We start from the raw sequence: 20,235 nt of genomic DNA on the forward strand, positions 1-20,235 counted from the left end.
TTTTGTTCTGTGCTTTAAAACATTTTTCACTTTTTTGGGACTTTAGTTTTGTGAACTGCTGCACCTAGACTATTTTACTGGTTATGGGCCCTACACACTGGAAGATAACACTGAACGATATGAACGTTCTCGTTCATTGATGAACGAGAACTCGTTCATATCGTTCAGTGTGTAGGCACCAACGATGAACGATGCGTGGCCCCGCGCTCGTTCATCGTTGGTGCCCCATCGCTTATACATGCAGGCCAATATGGACAATCTCGTCCATATTAGCGTGCAGTGCTATGGAGCCGGGTGACGGGGGAGTGAGGAAACTTCATCAAGGTATCTTTATGGTGAAGTAATTATCAGACACAGCGTACCCCGACTCACACTCAACGATGTATGGCAATTCCTATCAAGGTATCTTTACATGATTGGCAACAGTTTCGTTCCTCAGAGACCTTTCCGGGGAAATGGCTTGTACTCTGTTTGTCATAAAAACACAAAAAAAACAACCAATGTGTAGTATAGTTTAAATACCAACAAAATGTTGTTATTCCAGGTAACAAACTGAGGCGTACCCCACTCACACAGGTGGGAGTAAATATGTGCGCATCAAGGTATCTTTAAACACTGTCGTCCGATGATATAACCGTCCTCCACCCAAGTGCAAAGCGAAAGTGATCCTTATATAAATGGCTTACAAGAAAGGAGGCGTACCCCAAAACTCACAGGAAAGATATAGGTAGTAGACACATCAAGGTATCTTTGAGTTGCAATGATAACCACACATAGCGTACCCCGACTCACACTCAGAGATTGAAGGCTGTTCCTATCAAGGTATCTTTCGCCAGTTAGCATGGTTTCCCTTCCACAGGTCCCCTTCCAGGGAAGTTAAAGGCATCCAAAATTTATCACAAAAATATATTTATTGGATTGTGCAAAATCCTTACAAAAAATATAACAATACAGTATTTTAGATTTAGTATAGTTAACACTTTTGTGCCTAATTTTTCTTTTAGCCAAATTCAGTCATGCGGGTAGTAATATGATAGAGCATTCACATTTTTAATAAGATAAACGCTTATGAGACTGAAATTAATTGAATTTTGCTAACTAGCAAAAATTTAGATTTTCCTAGAAAATAGGAAAATTCTTGTAATGTTCATATTGTTGTATTATACTCATTTGATGGTTTCTTTAATCATGCTCAGGTGAGCTAATCTATTGTGCTGGGTCAGTATTTATACCTCCGGTTTCCACAGACAGAAATCCAAAAAACATGACCTAATTTTTTTTCTTTGAAAATTACAAGGAGAAAGTTAAATATTATCATTTGTATTTGCACCACAGTAAAATTTATTTCTCTGACGTCCTAGTGGATGCTGGGAACTCCGTAAGGACCATGGGGAATAGACGGGCTCCACAGGAGACTGGGCACTCTTTTTAAAGAAAGATTAGGTACTATATCTGGTGTACACTGGCTCCTCCCTCTATGCCCCTCCTCCAGACCTCAGTTAGAATCTGTGCCCGGCTCGAGCTGGTTGCACACTTGGGGCTCTCCTGAGCCTCTAGTAAAGAAAGTATTTATTAGGTTTTTTATTTTCAGTGATATCTGCTGGCAACAGACTCACTGCTACGAGGGACTTAGGGGAGAGAAGCGAACCTACCTGCTTGCAGCTAGCTTGGGCTTCTAGGCTACTGGACACCATTAGCTCCAGAGGGATCAAACACAGGCCCAGCCTCGGTCGTCCGGTCCTGGAGCCGCGCCGCCGTCCCCCTTGCAGAGCCAGAAGCAAGAAGACATCCTGGAAATCGCGGCTGAAGACTCCGGTCTTCATTAAGGTAGCGCACAGCACTGCAGCTGTGCGCCATTGCTCCCTATGCACACCACATACTCCGGTCACTGATGGGTGTAGGGCGCTGGGGGCCGCCCTGGGCTGCAATTAGAGTACCTTAAATTGGCAAAACAACACATAATACAGTCTAATAAACTATATATGTGTAAAAATCCCCTGCCATAATATTAATAAAAGAGCGGGAGAAGCCCGCCGAAAAAGGGGCGGGGCTATCTCCCCCACCATACTGGCGCCATTTCCTCTTCACAGCTCCGCTGGAAGACAGCTCCCCAGGCTCTCCCCTGCAGTTTCCAGGCTCAAAGGGTAAAAAAGGGAGGGGGGCACTAAATTTTGGCGCAAAACTGTATTGTATAGCTGCTATAGGGAAAATCACTTTCTGTAATAGTGTAAATCCCTGTTTATATAGCGCTGTGGTGTGTGCTGGCATACTCTCTCTGTCTTCCCAAAGGACTTTGTGGGGTCCTGTCCTCAGTCAGAGCATTCCCTGTGTGTGTGCGGTGTGTCGGTACGGCTGTGTCGACATGTTTGATGAGGAGGCTTATGTGGAGGCGGAGCAGGTGCCGATAAATGTGATGTCACCCCCTGCGGGGTCGACACCAGAGTGGATGGATATGTGGAAGGTATTAACCAACAGTGTCAACTCCTTACATAAAAGGCTGGATGACGTAACAGCTGTGGGACAGCCGGCTTCTCAGCCAGTGCCTGCCCAGGCGTCTCAAAGGCCATCAGGGGCTCAAAAATGCCCGCTACCTCAGATGGCAGACACAGATGTCGACACGGAGTCTGACTTCAGTGTCGACGAGGATGAGACATATACACAATCCACAAGGGGCATCCGTTGCATGATTACGGCAATAAATAATGTGTTGCACATTTCTGACATTAACCCAGGTACCACTAAAAAGGGTATTATGTTTGGGGAGAAAAAGCAACCAGTGGTTTTTCCCCCATCAGATGAGTTGAATGAAGTGTGTGAAGAAGTGTGGGCTTCCCCCGATAAGAAACTAGTGATTTCTAAAAAGTTACTGATGGCGTACCCTTTCCCGCCAGAGGACACGTTACGCTGGGAGACATCCCCGAGGGTGGATAAAGCGCTCACACGCTTGTCAAAAAAGGTGGCGCTGCCGTCTCAGGATACGGCCGCCTTAAAGGAGCCTGCGGATAGAAAGCAGGAGGCTATCCTGAAGTCTGTATATACACACTCGGGTACTATACTGAGACCTGCTATTGCTTCAGCATGGATGTGCAGTGCTGCAGCAGCGTGGTCTGATTCCCTGTCTGATAACATTGATTCCCTTGACAGGGACACTATATTGCTAACCATAGAGCATATTAAAGACGTAGTCTTATCTATGAGAGATGCACAGAGGGATATTTGCCGGCTGGCATCTAGAATAAATGCAATCTCCATCTCTGCCAGGAGAGTATTATGGACTCGGCAGTGGACAGGTGATGCGGATTCTAAAAGGCACAAGGAGGTTTTGCCTTACAAGGGGGAGGAATTGTTTGGGGATGGTCTCTCGGACCTCGTTTCCACAGCAACAGCTAGGAAGTCGACATTTTTACCTCAGGTTCCCTCACAGCCTAAGAAAGCACCGTATTTTCTCTGACGTCCTAGTGGATGCTGGGACTCCGTAAGGACCATGGGGAATAGCGGCTCCGCAGGAGACAGGGCACAAGAATAAAAGCTTTAGGATCAGGTGGTGTGCACTGGCTCCTCCCCCTATGACCCTCCTCCAAGCCTCAGTTAGATTTTTGTGCCCGAACGAGAAGGGTGCAGGCTAGGTGGCTCTCCTGAGCTGCTTAGAATAAAAGTTTAGTTTAGGTTTTTTATTTTCAGTGAGTCCTGCTGGCAACAGGCTCACTGCATCGTGGGACTAAGGGGAGAAGAAACGGACTCACCTGCGTGCAGAGTGGATCGGGTTTCTTAGGCTACTGGACATTAGCTCCAGAGGGACGATCACAGGTTCAGCCTGGATGGGTCCCGGAGCCGCGCCGCCGGCCCCCTTACAGAGCCAGAAGAGCGAAGAGGTCCGGTGAAATCGGCGGCAGAAGACGATCCTGTCTTCAGACTAAGGTAGCGCACAGCACCGCAGCTGTGCGCCATTGCTCTCAGCACACTTCACACTCCGGTCACTGAGGGTGCAGGGCGCTGGGGGGGAGCGCCCTGAGACGCAATATAACAGATGATACCTTAGGTGGCAAAAGAATACATCACATATAGCTCTGGGGCTATATGGATGTATTTTAACCCCTGCCATTATTACAGAAAAGAGCGGGAGATAAGGACGTCGTGAAGGGACGGAGCCTATCTCCTCAGCACACAAGCGCCATTTTCCCTCACAGCTCCGCTGGAAGGACGGCTCCCTGACTCTCCCCTGCAGACTTGCTACAGAATCAGGGTAAAAAAGAGAAGTGGGGGCACTATTGGCAGCTAAAAATTATATAAACAGCAGCTATAAGGGAATAACACTTATATAAGGTTATCCCTGTATATATATATATATATATAGCGCTTGGTGTGTGCTGGCAGACTCTCCCTCTGTCTCTCCAAAGGGCTTGTGGGGTCCTGTCCTCTATCAGAGCATTCCCGGTGTGTGTGCTGTGTGTCGGTACGTGTGTGTCGACATGTATGAGGAGGAAAATGATGTGGAGGCGGAGCAATTGCCTGGGTTAGTGATGTCACCCCCTAGGGTGTCGACACCTGACTGGATGATCGTATTTAAAGAATTAAGTGATAATGTCAGCACTTTGCAAAAAACGGTTGATGACATGAGACAGCCGGCAAATCAATTAGTGCCTGTCCAGGCGTCTCAGACACCGTCAGGGGCCCTAAAACGCCCGTTACCTCAGTGGGTCGACACAGACACAGATACTGAGTCTAGTGTCGACGGTGAGGAGACAAACGTAATGTCCAGTAGGGCCACACGTTACATGATCACGGCAATGAAGGAGGCATTGAACATTTCTGACACTACAAGTACCACAAAGAAGGGTATTATGTGGGGTGTGAAAAAACTACCAATAGTTTTCCCTGAGTCAGATGAATTAAATGAGGTGTGTGATAAAGCGTGGGTTTCCCCCGACAAAAAACTGCTAATTTCTAAAAAATTATTGGCACTGTATCCTTTCCCGTCAGAGGTTAGGACGCGTTGGGAAACACCCCCTAGGGTAGATAAGGCGCTCACACGTTTATCTAAACAAGTAGCGTTACCGTCTCCTGATACGGCCACCCTCAAGGAACCAGCAGATAGAAGGCTGGAAAATATTCTTAAAAGTATATACACACATACTGGTGTTATACTGCGACCAGCAATCGCTTCAGCCTGGATGTGCAGTGCTGGAGTCGCGTGGTCGGATTCCCTGACTGAAAATATTGATACCCTGGATAGGGACAATATACTGTTAACTATAGAGCATTTGAAGGATGCATTACTATATATGCGTGATGCACAGAGGGATATCTGCACCCTGGCATCAAGAGTAAGTGCTATGTCCATTTCTGCCAGAAGAGCGTTATGGACGCGACAGTGGTCAGGCGATGCGGATTCAAAACGACATATGGAAGTATTGCCGTATAAAGGGGAGGAGTTATTTGGGGCTGGTCTATCGGACCTGGTGGTCACGGCAACGGCTGGAAAATCCACCTTTTTACCCCAGGTCACTTCACATCAGCAGAAAAAGACACCGTCTTTTCAAACTCAGTCCTTTCGTTCCCATAAGTACAAGCGAGCTAAAGGCCATTCCTTCCTGCCCCGGGGCAGAGGAAGGGGAAAAAGACTGCACCATGCAGCCGCTTCCCAAGAGCAGAAGCCCTCCCCTGCTTCTGCCAAGTCTTCAGCATGACGCTGGGGCTTTACAAGCAGACTCAGACATGGTGGGGGCCCGTCTCAAGAATTTCAACGCGCAGTGGGCTCACTCGCAAGTGGACCCCTGGATTCTACAGGTAGTATCGCAGGGGTACAAACTGGAATTCGAGGCGTTTCCCCCTCGCCAGTTCCTGAAGTCTGCTCTACCAAAGTCTCCCTCCGACAGGGAGGCAGTTTTGGAAGCCATTCACAAGCTGTATTCCCAGCAGGTGATAATCAAGGTACCCCTCCTACAACAGGGAAAGGGGTATTATTCCACGCTGTTTGTGGTACTGAAGCCGGACGGCTCGGTGAGACCAATTTTAAATCTGAAATCCTTGAACACTTACATAAAGAGGTTCAAATTCAAGATGGAATCACTCAGAGCGGTGATAGCAAACCTGGAAGAAGGGGACTATATGGTGTCTCTGGACATCAAGGATGCTTATCTCCACGTCCCAATCTACCCGTCTCACCAAGGGTACCTCAGGTTTGTGGTACAAAACTGTCATTATCAGTTTCAGACGCTACCGTTTGGGTTGTCCACGGCACCTCGGGTCTTTACCAAGGTAATGGCCGAAATGATGAGTCTTCTTCGAAGAAAAGGCATCTTAATTATCCCTTACTTGGACGATCTCCTGATAAGGGCAAGGTCCAGGGAACAGTTAGAAGTCGGAGTAGCACTATCTCAGGTAGTGTTACGTCAGCACGGGTGGATCCTAAATATTCCAAAATCGCAGCTGATTCCTACGACACGTCTACTGTTCCTAGGAATGATTCTGGACACAGTCCAGAAAAAGGTGTTTCTCCCGGAGGAGAAGGCCAGGGAGTTATCCGAGCTAGTCAGGAACCTCCTAAAACCAGGCCAGGTGTCAGTGCATCAGTGCACGAGGGTCCTGGGAAAAATGGTGGCTTCTTACGAAGCGATTCCATTCGGAAGATTCCATGCAAGAACTTTTCAGTGGGATCTGCTGGACAAATGGTCCGGATCGCATCTTCAGATGCATCAGCGGATAACCCTGTCGCCAAGGACAAGGGTGTCTCTTCTGTGGTGGCTGCAGAGTGCTCATCTACTAGAGGGCCGCAGATTTGGCATTCAGGATTGGATCCTGGTGACCACGGATGCAAGCCTGAGAGGCTGGGGAGCAGTCACACAGGGAAGAAATTTCCAGGGCTTGTGGTCAAGCATGGAAGCATCTCTTCATATAAACATTCTGGAACTAAGGGCCATTTACAATGCCCTAAGTCAAGCGAAACCCCTGCTTCAGGGTCAGGCGGTATTGATCCAATCGGACAACATCACGTCAGTCGCCCACGTAAACAGACAGGGCGGCACGAGAAGCAGGAGGGCAATGGCAGAAGCTGCAAGGATTCTTCGCTGGGTGGAAAATCATGTGATAGCACTGTCAGCAGTGTTCATTCCGGGAGTGGACAACTGGGAAGCAGACTTCCTCAGCAGACACGACCTCCACCCGGGAGAGTGGGGACTTCACCCAGAAGTCTTCCACCTGATAGTAAACCGTTGGGAAGAACCAAAGGTGGACATGATGGCGTCCCGTCTAAACAAAAAACTAGACAGATATTGCGCCAGGTCAAGGGACCCTCAGGCAATAGCGGTGGACGCCCTGGTAACGCCGTGGGTGTACCAGTCAGTGTATGTGTTCCCTCCTCTGCCTCTCATACCAAAGGTACTGAGAATCATAAGAAGGAGAGGAGTAAGAACTATACTCGTGGCTCCGGATTGGCCAAGAAGGACTTGGTACCCGGAACTTCAAGAGATGCTCACGGAAGAACCGTGGCCTCTACCTCTGAGAAAGGACCTGCTCCAGCAGGGGCCTTGTCTGTTCCAAGACTTACCGTGGCTGCGTTTGACGGCATGGCGGTTGAACGCCGGATCCTGAGGGAAAAAGGCATTCCAGATGAAGTCATCCCTACCCTGGTCAAGGCCAGGAAGGACGTAACCGCAAAACATTATCACCGCATTTGGCGAAAATATGTTGCGTGATGTGAGGCCAAGAAGGCCCCTACAGAGGAATTTCAACTGGGTCGTTTCCTCCATTTCCTGCAAACAGGACTATCTATGGGCCTAAAATTAGGGTCCATTAAGGTTCAAATTTCGGCCCTGTCGATTTTCTTCCAGAAAGAACTGGCTTCAATGCCTGAAGTTCAGACATTTGTAAAAGGGGTACTGCATATACAGCCTCCTTTTGTGCCTCCAGTGGCACCTTGGGATCTCAATGTTGTGTTGAGTTTTCTAAAGTCACATTGGTTCGAACCACTCACCACTGTGGACTTCAAATATCTCACATGGAAGGTGACGATGCTGTTAGCCCTGGCTTCAGCCAGGCGTGTGTCAGAATTGGCGGCTTTATCATATAAAAGTCCTTACTTAATTTTTCATTCTGACAGGGCAGAATTGAGGACTCGTCCTCAATTTCTACCTAAGGTGGTTTCTGCATTTCACATGAACCAACCTATTGTGGTACCTGCGGCTACTAGGGACTTGGAGGACTCCAAGTTGCTTGACGTTGTCAGGGCCCTGAAAATATATGTTTCCAGGACGGCTGGAGTCAGAAAATCTGACTCGCTGTTTATCCTGTATGCACCCAACAAGCTGGGTGCTCCTGCTTCTAAGCAGACGATTGCTCGTTGGATTTGTAGTACAATTCAGCTTGCACATTCTGTGGCGGGCCTGCCACAGCCAAAATCGGTAAAAGCCCATTCCACAAGGAAAGTGGGCTCATCTTGGGCGGCTGCCCGAGGGGTCTCGGCTTTACAACTTTGCCGAGCAGCTACTTGGTCAGGGGCAAACACGTTTGCTAAATTCTACAAATTTGATACCCTGGCTGAGGAGGACCTGGAGTTCTCTCATTCAGTGCTGCAGAGTCATCCGCACTCTCCCGCCCGTTTGGGAGCTTTGGTATAATCCCCATGGTCCTTACAAAGTCCCAGCATCCACTAGGACGTCAGAGAAAATAAGATTTTACTTACCGATAAATCTATTTCTCGTAGTCCGTAGTGGATGCTGGGCGCCCATCCCAAGTGCGGATTGTCTGCAATACTTGTATATAGTTATTGTTACAAAAATTCGGGTTATTATTGTTGTGAGCCATCTTTTCAGAGGCTCCTTTTCGTTTTATCATACTGTTAACTGGGTTCAGATCACAAGTTGTACGGTGTGATTGGTGTGGCTGGTATGAGTCTTACCCGGGATTCAATATCCTTCCTTATTATGTACGCTCGTCCGGGCACAGTATCCTAACTGAGGCTTGGAGGAGGGTCATAGGGGGAGGAGCCAGTGCACACCACCTGATCCTAAAGCTTTTATTCTTGTGCCCTGTCTCCTGCGGAGCCGCTATTCCCCATGGTCCTTACGGAGTCCCAGCATCCACTACGGACTACGAGAAATAGATTTATCGGTAAGTAAAATCTTATTATCAGGTACAGTCCTTTCGGCCCCAGAAAGGCAAGCGGGTTAAAGGCGCGTCCTTTCTGCCCAGAAGCAGGGGTAGAGGGATAAAGCTGCACCATACAGCCAGTTCCCAAGAACAAAAATCCTCCCCTGCTTCCACTAAATCCACAGCATGATGCTGGGGCTCCACTGGTGGAGCCAGGTGCGGTGGGGGCCCGTCTCCGGAACTTCAGCGACCGGTGGGTTCGCTCACAGGTGGATCCCTGGGTTCTACAAGTGGTATCTCAGGGATACAAGCTGGAATTCGAGACGTCTTCCCCTCGCCGTTACCTCAAATCAGCCTTGCCAGCCACTCCCCCGGACAGGGAGGTAGTGCTGGCGGCAATTCACAAGCTGTACCTCCAGCAGGTGATAATAAAGGTTCCCCTCCTTCAACAGGGACGGGGTTACTATTCCACAATGTTTGTGGTACCGAAACCAGACGGTTCGGTGAGACCCATTCTAAATTTGAAATCCTTGAACACTTATATAAGGAGGTTCAAGTTCAAAATGGAATCGCTCAGGGCGGTTATTGCAAGCCTAGAAGAAGGGGATTACATGGTATCACTGGACATCAAGGGTGCTTACCTGCATGTCCCCATTTACCCACCTCACCAGGAGTACCTCCGTTTTCTGGTACAAGACTGCCATTACCAATTCCAGACGTTGCCGTTTGGTCTGTCCACGGCACCGAGGGTATTTACCAAAGTAATGGCCGAAATGATGATACTCCTTCGAAAGAAGGGAGTTATAATTATCCCATACTTGGACGATCTCCTTATAAAGGCGAGGTCCAGGGAGCAGTTGTTGGTCGGGGTTGCACTATCTCAGGAAGTGCTACAACAGCACGGCTGGATTCTGAATATTCCAAAGTCGCAGCTGGTTCCTACGACGCGTCTGCTATTCCTGGGTATGATTCTGGACACAGAACAGAAGAAGGTGTTTCTCCCGGAGGAGAAGGCCAAGGAGTTGGCATCTCTGGTCAGAGACCCCCTGAAACCAAAACAGGTGTCGGTGCATCACTGCACGCGAGTCCTGGGAAAGATGGTAGCTTCTTCCGAGGCAATTCCATTCGGCAGGTTCCATGCAAGGATCTTTCAGTGGGATCTGTTAGACAAGTGGTCCGGATCGCATCTTCAGATGCATCGGCTTATCACCCTGTCCCCGAGGGCCAGGGTGTCTCTGCTGTGGTGGCTGCAGAGTGCTTATCTTCTAGAGGGCCGCAGATTCGGCATACAGGACTGGGTCCTGGTGACCACGGAAGGAAGCCTCCGAGGTTGGGGGGCAGTCACTCAGGGAAGAAACTTCCAAGGACAATGGTCGAGTCAGGAGGCTTCCCTACACATAAATATTCTGGAACTAAGGGCCATTTACAATGCCCTAAGTCAGGCAAGACCCCTGCTTCAAAACCAGCCGGTGCTGATTCAGTCAGACAACATCACGGCGGTCACCCATGTAAACCGACAGGGCGGCACAAGAAGCAGGATGGCGATGGCAGAAGCCACAAGGATTCTCCGATGGGCGGAAAATAACGTGATAGCACTGTCAGCAGTGTTTATTCCGGGAGTGGACAACTGGGAAGCAGACTTCCTCAGCAGGCACGACCTCCACCCGGGAGAGTGGGGACTTCATCCAGAAGTCTTCCAACTGATTGTAAACCGTTGGGAAAGGCCACAGGTGGACATGATGGCGTCCCGCCTAAACAAAAAGCTAAAAAGATATTGCGCCAGGTCAAGGGACCCTCAGGCAATAGCTGTGGACGCTCTAGTGACACCGTGGGTGTACCGGTCGGTTTATGTGTTCCCTACTCTTCCTCTCATACCAAAGGTGCTGAGGATAATAAGAAAGAGAGGAGTAAGAACTATACTCATTGTTCTGGATTGGCCAAGAAGGACTTGGTACCCGGAACTGCAAGAAATGATCTCAGAGGACCCTTGGCCTCTGCCTCTCAGACAGGACCTGCTACAGCAGGGGCCCTGTCTGTTCCAAGACTTACCGCGGCTGCGTTTGACGGCATGGCGGTTGAACGCCGGATCTTGATGGAAATGGGCATTCCGGTTGAAGTCATTCCTACGCTGATAAAAGCTAGGAAAGATGTGACAGCAAAGCATTATCACCGCATATGGCGAAAATATGTTGCTTGGTGTGAGGCTATGAAGGCCCCCACAGAAGAATTTCAGCTGGGTCGTTTTCTGCACTACCTACAGTCAGGAGTGACTATGAGCCTAAAATTGGGTTCCATTAAAGTACAGATTTCGGCCCTGTGTATTTTCTTTCAAAAAGAACTAGCTTTACTGCCTGAAGTTCAGACGTTTGTTAAGGGAGTGCTGCACATTCAGCCCCCTTTTGTGCCCCCGGTGGCTCCTTGGGATCTCAACGTTGTGTTGGATTTCCTAAAATCACATTGGTTTGAGCCACTTCAGACCGTGGAATTAAAATATCTCACGTGGAAAATGGTCATGCTTTTGGCCTTGGCTTCGGCTAGGCGGGTGTCAGAATTGGCGGCTTTGTCCTGTAAAAGCCCCTATCTGATCTTCCATATGGACAGAGCAGAATTGAGGACGCGTCCCCAATTCCTCCCTAAGTTGGTATCAGCGTTTCATTTGAACCAACCTATTGTGGTGCCTGCGGCTACTCGGGACTTGGAGGCCTCCAAGTTGCTGGACGTAGTCCGGGCCCTGAAAATCTATGTTTCCAGGACGGCTAGAGTCAGAAAGACTGACTCGCTGTTTATCCTGCATGCACCCAACAAGCTGGGTGCTCCTGCTTCTAAGCAGACTATTGCTCGCTGGATCTGCTCCACGATTCAACTTGTACATTCTGCGGCTGGACTGCCGCATCCTAAATCAGTAAAGGCCCGTTCCACGAGGAAGGTGGGCTCTACTTGGGCGGCTGCCCGAGGGGTCTCGGCTTTACAACTTTGCCGAGCTGCTACCTGGTCGGGATCAAACACGTTTGCAAAATTCTTCAAGTTTGAAAACCTGGCTGGGGAGGACCTTAAGTTTGCTCATTCGGTGCTGCAGAGTCATCCGCACTCTCCCGCCCGTTTGGGAGCTTTGGTATAATCCCCATGGTCCTTTCGGAGTTCCCAGCATCCACTAGGACGTCAGAGAAAATAAGAATTTACTCACCGGTAATTCTATTTCTCGTAGTCCGTAGTAGATGCTGGGCGCCCATCCCAAGTGCGGATTGTCTGCAATACTTGTATATAGTTATTGCCTAACTAAAGGGTTATTGTTCTGAGCCATCTGTTCAGTGAGGCTCAGTTGTTATTCATACTGTTAACTGGGTATAGTTATCACGAGTTGTACGGTGTGATTGGTGTGGCTGGTATGAGTCTTACCCTGGATTCCAAATCCTTTCCTAGTAATGTCAGCTCTTCCGGGCACAGTTTCTCTAACTGAGGTCTGGAGGAGGGGCATAGAGGGAGGAGCCAGTGCACACCAGATATAGTACCTAATCTTTAAAGAGTGCCCAGTCTCCTGCGGAGCCCGTCTATTCCCCATGGTCCTTATGGAGTTCCCAGCATCCACTACGGACTACAAGAAATAGAATTACCGGTGAGTAAATTCTTATTATTTGTTTTAAGTGCAATATAAGAGAATGTTTAACTTTAATATTTACACCAGCGCATGTTGTACATTTACAGCATGTTCCACTTATTGGTCACAGATCGCAAACAAGATACATGTATAATGTTTGTTTCTGGTTTTTCTTTTACAGCTATATGATGATGATTGATGGAAAACATGAAGTGTTCATGATAGACAGAGATAACTCGGTATTTCATGTATCTAATCTTGAATTCCCATTTCGAAAAGACCTCAGAGTCCATTTGACCAACACTCTTCTAGATGGAGTAAGTCAATGCGCTGTTAATATGCTATAATCTTTTCAGGACTTTAATCTGCAAAAATATTTGAAAAAACTGGGATGTTTTGTCTCTGACTGCATTCTATCAACTTTTCAGTCCTGTGTGTGCCTAATTACACATTGACATTCTACACACCCAGTAATGCTCCACATCCATCTTTTTATATGTTTGTCTATGCAGGTAGAACAATTCAGCAACAGCAGGCTTATAATGTGCACAAATTGTTTAAGCGTACTTAATACAGGAATTAATTGCATACAAAATGCAAGTACTAACTAGACTTTTATTTTTATTATTAATAGTTATTTCTCTTATGTCCTAGAGGATACTGGGGTTCCATTTAGTACCATGTAGTATAGACAGGTCCACTAGGAGCCATGGGCACTTTAAGAATTTGATAGTGTGGGCTGTCACCTCCCTCTATGCCCCTCCTACCAGACTCAGTTTAGAAAATGTCCCCGGAGGAGCCGGTCACGCTTATGGAAGCTCCTGCCTGAAGAGTTTTCTGCATTTATTTTATGTGTTTATTTTCAGGCAGGGCTGGTTGGCACCAGTCTGCTTGCTTTGTGGGACTTAGGGAGGGAACGGCCCAACCTCTTGAAGGGTTAATGGTCCCGTCCCCCGCTAACAGGACACTGAGCTCCTGAGGGGACTATTCGCAAGCTCCACCACGGCGAGCGTACATTCCCGTAGCACGCCGCCACCCCTAACAGAGCCAGAAGAATGAAGAGTGGTTAATACTAAGCCAGCGTCCCAACTAGCGGGTCGCCGGACATTATGGCTGAATGAGGGTACGGAGACGCACGGCTTCTAACCGGGGCGGAATGCGTCTCCAGACACAGTACACAGCTGCGTCTCAGTACACTGTACACAGTACCCACACTGGAGAAAATAGCCTTAAAACGGTTTTCTCTCCAATTTAAGCACCAGATTATCTCAGCCAGTATTAAAAAAAAAAAAGCGGGAAGACCGCGCGCCATTGAAGGGGCGGGGCCTTCACTATAAGAGGATCCAGCAGCTCACCAGAGCCATTTTCCCTCTGCAGTGGACACAGACACTGACTGACAGGGACGCGCAGCTCCTCTGGAGAGACTCCAGATTACCTCAGCTGTACCAGGGGGTCATAGCAGGGTGGGAGCAATTCTTATTATACTTAGTCCCCTATCAGGGTACTTAGTCTGCAACCCGGCTAAGCTTGTCATTAGCGATAAGGGTACAGTGGGGGCTGGCTCCAAATAACTCTGTGTCTCCCTGAAGGGCTCTTTGTGGGTTAAATGTGCTGTCACAATTGTGCTGTGACCTTTCCTGTGGGTGTGTGCTGTCACATTTATATTGTCAGGCAAAGAGTGTGTTTCTTGTACAGCGGAGTGTTCCTCTTCACCAGGGTGCTCACTGCTGGGTAATCTGGGCAGTGCACCTTCCCAGAATATCGGGGCTGATCTGGATTGGGTTTCTTCCATTAAGGGAATGATCTCAAATATTTCTACAAAGCTATCCCGCAATGAGAAAGAGACGCAATACATAAGACAGACTGTCGATGAGTTTATGAATAGTGACTCCGTCCCCAAACCAGCATCTCTATCCCCTCCCATTTGTCCACAAAAATGATCTCTGGCCCATATCCTGCAGTCGGACTCTGACAGGTTAGACATGGAGGATGGTGAGGAGGATTTGGAGGGGGGGGGGGGGGGGGGATGCTACTCTGTCACAGGGAATAGAGGCTCTTATAGAGGCTATCTGAGATGTTCTGCAAATTCCTGATAAGGTGTCAGAGGAGTGTGTGGAATCTTATTTTAATGTAAAAAAGTCCTCAGTCACTTCCTGTATCAAAGGAATTGAATACCATGTTTGAAGAACTGTGAGTTAATCCTGATAAGAAATGTCAAATCCCTAAAAGGTTGCTCTCATATTTTCCTTTTCCCCTAGAGGATAGGAAAAAATGGGAAAATCCACCGATAGTAGACGCATCATAGGCTGTCGCGTAAAATTGTATTGCCGGTCCCTGGTGCAGCCTCCCTAAAAGATATGGCTGATCGTAAAATTGAGACTACACTCAAATCATTGTATACAGTTGCTGGGGTGGCCCAAAGACCCAGTATTGCATGTGCGTGGATCACAAAAGCCATTGCAAAATGGTCCGGTAACCTAATTGAGGGGTTAGGTTCCTTGTCTAGGGGTGATGTTTTTTTACTCCTGCAGCATATACAGGACTCTGCGAACTTTATGGTGGAGACCATAAAAGAGATTGGTTTGCTTAATGCACGCACCACCACTATGGCAGTGTCAGCATGCAGGGGCTTGTGGCTACGCCAGTGGACTGCTAATGCGGACTTGAGGAAAGGCGTGGAAGGCCTGCCATTCACAGGAGAGGCCTTGTTTGGAGACAAATTAGACAAAAGGATCTCCAAAGCTACTGCGGGTAAATCTACGTATCTTCCTACCGCAGCTTCCCCGGCCAAGAAAGCTTATTCACCTTCAAATCTAGAGTCCTTTCGGACAGCCAAGTTTAAGGGAGAATCCAGTGGCGCCTTTGTCTTCCAGAGGTGCAAGAGGTAAACAACGCAAACTAGCAACTGCATGTGCTCAGGAACAGACCTCGGGCTCTGCTTCCTCAAAGCTTTCAGCATGACGGTGGACCGAGAGGCCTGTAGGGCTGTCCGGTCCACCGTCAGGCTGTCAGGCTGTCGACTAAAATTTTTCGGTCACGTCTGGTCAAGTTAGTGCCGGGATCCCTGGGTCATAGATCTTTTTTTCCCAGGGATACAGACTGGAGTTCCAAGACCTCCCACCTCACAGATTCTTCAAATCAGGTTTACCAGCTTCATAAGAGGCAAGTATAACTTTACAGCAGGCCATCCAAAAACTGGTACAGACTCAAGTCATCGTTCCAGTTCCACCTCATCTGCACAACAAGGGATACTATTCCAACTTGTTTGTATTACTGAAACTGGACGGTTCGGTACGACCAATTCTGAACCTCAAGTCCTTGAATCCGTTCTTAAAGGTGTTCAAGATGGAGTCTCTGAGAGCAGTGATCTCAGGTCTGGAGGAAGGGGAATTCCTTGTGTCTCTGGATATCAAGGATGCACACCTTCACATTCCGATCTGGCCGCCTCATTAGGCTTATCTACGGTTTGGACTACAGGACTGTCACTACCAGTTCCAGGCCCTGCCATTTGGTCTCTCCACGGCACCGAGGGTATTCACCAAAGTGATGGCAGAGATGTTTCTCCTTCGCAAGCAGGGAGTGAACATAATTACATACCTGGACGATCTTCTGATAAAGGCATCGTCCAGGGAGAGGTTGCTGGACAGCATTGGCCTCTCAACCAAACTTCTCCATTATCACGGAACCTTCTGAAATCCCACCTAGAGCCAACACGGAGGCTCACATTCCTGGGAATGATACTGGACACGCAGAAAGTGTTCCTTCCATTGGAAAATGCATTGGTAATCCAGTTGATGGTTCGTGATGTCTTGAAGCCAACCCGGATATCGGTGCATCTATGCATTCGACTTCTGCGGGAAATGGTGGCCTCTTACGAGGCGCTTCAATACGGAAGGTTTCACGCAAAACCCTTCCAACTAGATCTGTTGGACAAATGGTCCAGATCGCATCTTCACATGCACCAGAGGATCCGTCTGTTGCCAAAAGCCAGGATCTCCCTTCTGTAGTGGCTACAGATTTCTGACCTCATCGAGGGTCGGAGGTTCGGAGTTCAGGACTGGACCCTTTTAACCATGAACGCAAGCCTCAGAGGTTGGAGAGCAGTTACCCAGAGGGTGCAGTTTCAAATTAGGAAGTCACCATTCCAATCATTGTTCTGGAACTCAGGGCCATATACAACGCCCTTCTGCAGGCTTCTTTTCTTCTTCAGGATCGGGCCATTCAGGTCCAGTCGGACAATGTGTCGGCAGTGACATACATAAGCTGACGGGGCTGAACGAAAAGCAGAGCAGCAATGTCAGAGGTGTCAATAATTATCCTCTGGGCAGAAAAACCCGCTGTGGCGTTGTCGGCGGTCTTCATTCTGGGAGTAGACAACTGAGAAGCAGACTTCCTCAGCAGACAGGACCTGCACCTGGGTGAGTGGGGCCTTCACCCCGACGTGTTCAGGTGCTTGACACGTCGGTGGGAAAATCCACACATCGACATGATGGCCTCTCGTCTCAACAAGAAGCTCAAGCGGTATTGTTTTAGGTCGAGAGACCCACAGGCAGTGGCGGTGGACGCTCTGACTACTCTATGGGTCTATCAGATGGTGTATGTTTCCTCTGATCCCAAGAATTCTGAAAAGCATAAAAAGGGAAAAGGTTTAAGCAATTATCATTGCTCTGGACTGGCCATGAAAGGCCTGGTACGCGGACCTCCTGGAGATGCTCCTCGAAGATCCGTTGTCTCTACCTCTTCGCGAGAATCTTCTGCAACAGGGCCCGTTCGTCTATCAGTACTTACCGCGGCTATGTTTGACGGCATGGAAGTTGAACGGCTGATTCTAGTCAGAAGAGGGATCCCTAACAAAGTTATCCCGACTATGATCCAAGCCAGGAAGGGGGTAACGTCTTAACATTACCACCGTATTTGGAAGAAATGCTTCTCTTGGTGTGAGGACAGAAAATGTTCTGCTGTGGAATTTCACTTGGGGCGTTTCCTGCTTTTTCTGCAGGTAGGTGTGGATGTGGGCTTACGTCTGGGCTCCATAAAAGTCCAGATTTCGACCTTGTCCATTTTCTTTCAAAAACAATTGGCTTCTCTCCCTGAGGTCCAGACCTTTTTGAAAGGTGTTCTGCGCATCCAACCTCCCTTTGTGCCTCCCACGGCACCTTGCGATCTCAATTTGGTGCTGCAGTTCCTCCAATCGGACTGTTTTGAACCGTTACAGGAGGATGATGTAAAGTACCTTACATGGAAGACGGTCACACTGTTGGCCTTGACTTCAGCAAGACGTGTGTCGGAGCTAGGGGCGTTGTCTCAAGAGAGTCCCTACCTAATTTTTCATGAGGACAGAGCTGAACTCAGAACTCGTCAGCAATTTCTTCCTAAGGTGGTGTCTGCGTTTCACATCAACCAACCTATTGTAGTTCCAGCTGTTACAAACACCTCTGCTACTTCAAAGTCTTTGGATGTTGTGAGGGCTTTGAAGGTGTATGTAAAGAGAACAGCTTTTCACAGGAAATCTGATTCGTTGCTCGTTCTCTATGATCCCAATAAAATTGGGTGTCCTGCTTCAAAGCAGACAATTGCACACTGGATCAGGCTCACTATCCAGCGTGCTTATTCCATGGCAAGTTTGCCTGTTCCGAAATCTGTACAGGCCCACTCTACTAGTTTGGTGGGTTCTTCCTGGGGGGCTGCCCGGGGTGTCTCGGCTTTACGGCTCTGCTGAGCAGCGACTTGGTCAGGTTCAAACACGTTTGCTAAGTTCTACAAGTTCGATACTTTGGCCTCTGAGGACCTTCAGTTTGGTCAATCAGTACTGCAGGAACCTCAGCACTCCCCTCCCCCCCCCCCCTCCTCCGGTTTGGGAGCTTTGGTTACATCCCCATGGTACTAAATGGAACCACAGTATCCTCTAGGGGACGTAAGAGAAAATAGGATTTTAATTACCTACCGGTAAATCCTTTTCTCGTAGTCCGTAGAGGATACTGGGCGCCCGGCCAATGCTTCGTTCTTCCTGCACTGTTACTTGGTTAAGTATTGTTGGTTCAGCGGTTGCTGTTCCTGTTTAAAGTTGGGTTAGCATAGCTTTCCTCTGTTTGTGTGTGCTGGTTCGGAATCTCACCACTATCTTTATCTATCTTTCTCTCAAAGTATGTCCGTCTCCTCGGGCACAGTTTCCTAGACTGAATCTGGTAGGAGGGGCATAGAGGGAGGAGCCAGCCCACACTATCAAATTCTTAAAGTGCCCATGGCTCCTATTGGACCCGTATATACCCCATGGTACTAAATGGAACCCCAGTATCCTCTATGGACTATGAAAAAAGGATTTACTGGTAGGTAATTAAAATCTTTTTTTTTTTTTTCCCCATCGTCTATGATGGTTATTGTACTGCTGTTTGAAACATTTTGGACCTGTTTAGCAATGTTATGGAATCCTCTATATTTGCAAGTTCTGTTTTTAGAACATTGGAGGCGTATTCGCAATTCAGCAACACAAAAAAGACTATTACCACACAGATGTGTGCAAGACAGAGAGCCAATCCCAGTGCACAGACCCACCAGAAGCATGCCACATTTAGGTTTCTACAGATATTTGTTAGCGGTGTCTAAAAACACCTACAGCACTGTTTAGATTATGAATGCTAGTCAGCCAATCCTCTTTTATAAATTTGCCTATCATATCATTTTAAATAGAAAGGAGGGGTTTGGTTCCGCACAGGGTTTATGTTATGGATATGTCTCTTCTTAGAGTGTATATCCAGTACCGCCAAATTTACAAATGTTATGCTGTATTACACAGTATATTAGTTGTTGTCGGTGGTGCTCCCAGAGTTGGTGAAAAGTTGACAATATGTACAACAAAGAAAAAAGAGACTCTTTGTTGGGGCAGTCTTATGTTATGAAAAAAAGGTGTAGTTAAATTTAACTCTTAATAGTAAATATAATAAAATTATTTGGCAAAAAACGTGTACTGAATTAACAAAAAAAAAAGAAACGTTTCACACATTGATATTATATTATAATATGTGCTTAATACAATAGTTTATATAAGCTCAGGTGAAAATATTGTTACAAATTAATGATATACGGAGTATGATCTGTCTTGGAATTTTACTATTTCACAGTTTAATTTCGCTCGTAGTACTCCTATTTTGTCTTTTATGTTTGTATTAACCAATATATGATAAGTGCTGTTTCTTATTTAATAAAGACCTTTGGGGACTTATAACCCAGTATGGCGAATGATGTTAGTGTTGCCTTGTATGTCACTGACTGCAGAAGTGTAGCAAATAGGCAGTTGGTTGGACAAAATGATTGGTAGAGTATTCGCAGGTTGTATATGTGAGACTTTTAGTATATGAACCAAACTATGTCAGTCTTGTATCTTGCATCATGGGTACATTAGGTTATCACAGATAGAGAATTGATCAAGGGAAATGACATCCCACAAGAGAAAAAATTATTATATTCAAATCACATGTGCAAATCACATGGTTAAAACAAATAGAAAAGACAAAATAGGAGTACCCCTATGACCGTAATTAAATTGTCAAATACAG

The 20,235-nt window shown here is 47.5% G+C and overlaps 1 protein-coding gene across 2 annotated transcripts in view; it reads left to right on the forward strand.

The window, feature by feature from the left end:
• The window catches only part of RNGTT (RNA guanylyltransferase and 5'-phosphatase), a 945,165-nt gene that overhangs the window by 342,680 nt on the left and 582,250 nt on the right, over positions 1-20,235 (forward strand). For both annotated transcript variants that reach the window (XM_063916923.1, XM_063916922.1), the window contains exon 9: positions 12,864-12,999. In XM_063916923.1, the coding sequence (XP_063772993.1) occupies positions 12,864-12,999 (136 nt within the window). The remainder of the gene's footprint in view (positions 1-12,863; positions 13,000-20,235) is intronic.

Source organism: Pseudophryne corroboree, chromosome 4 (genome assembly GCF_028390025.1).
Source record: "Pseudophryne corroboree isolate aPseCor3 chromosome 4, aPseCor3.hap2, whole genome shotgun sequence".
Lineage (NCBI taxonomy): Eukaryota > Metazoa > Chordata > Amphibia > Anura > Myobatrachidae > Pseudophryne > Pseudophryne corroboree.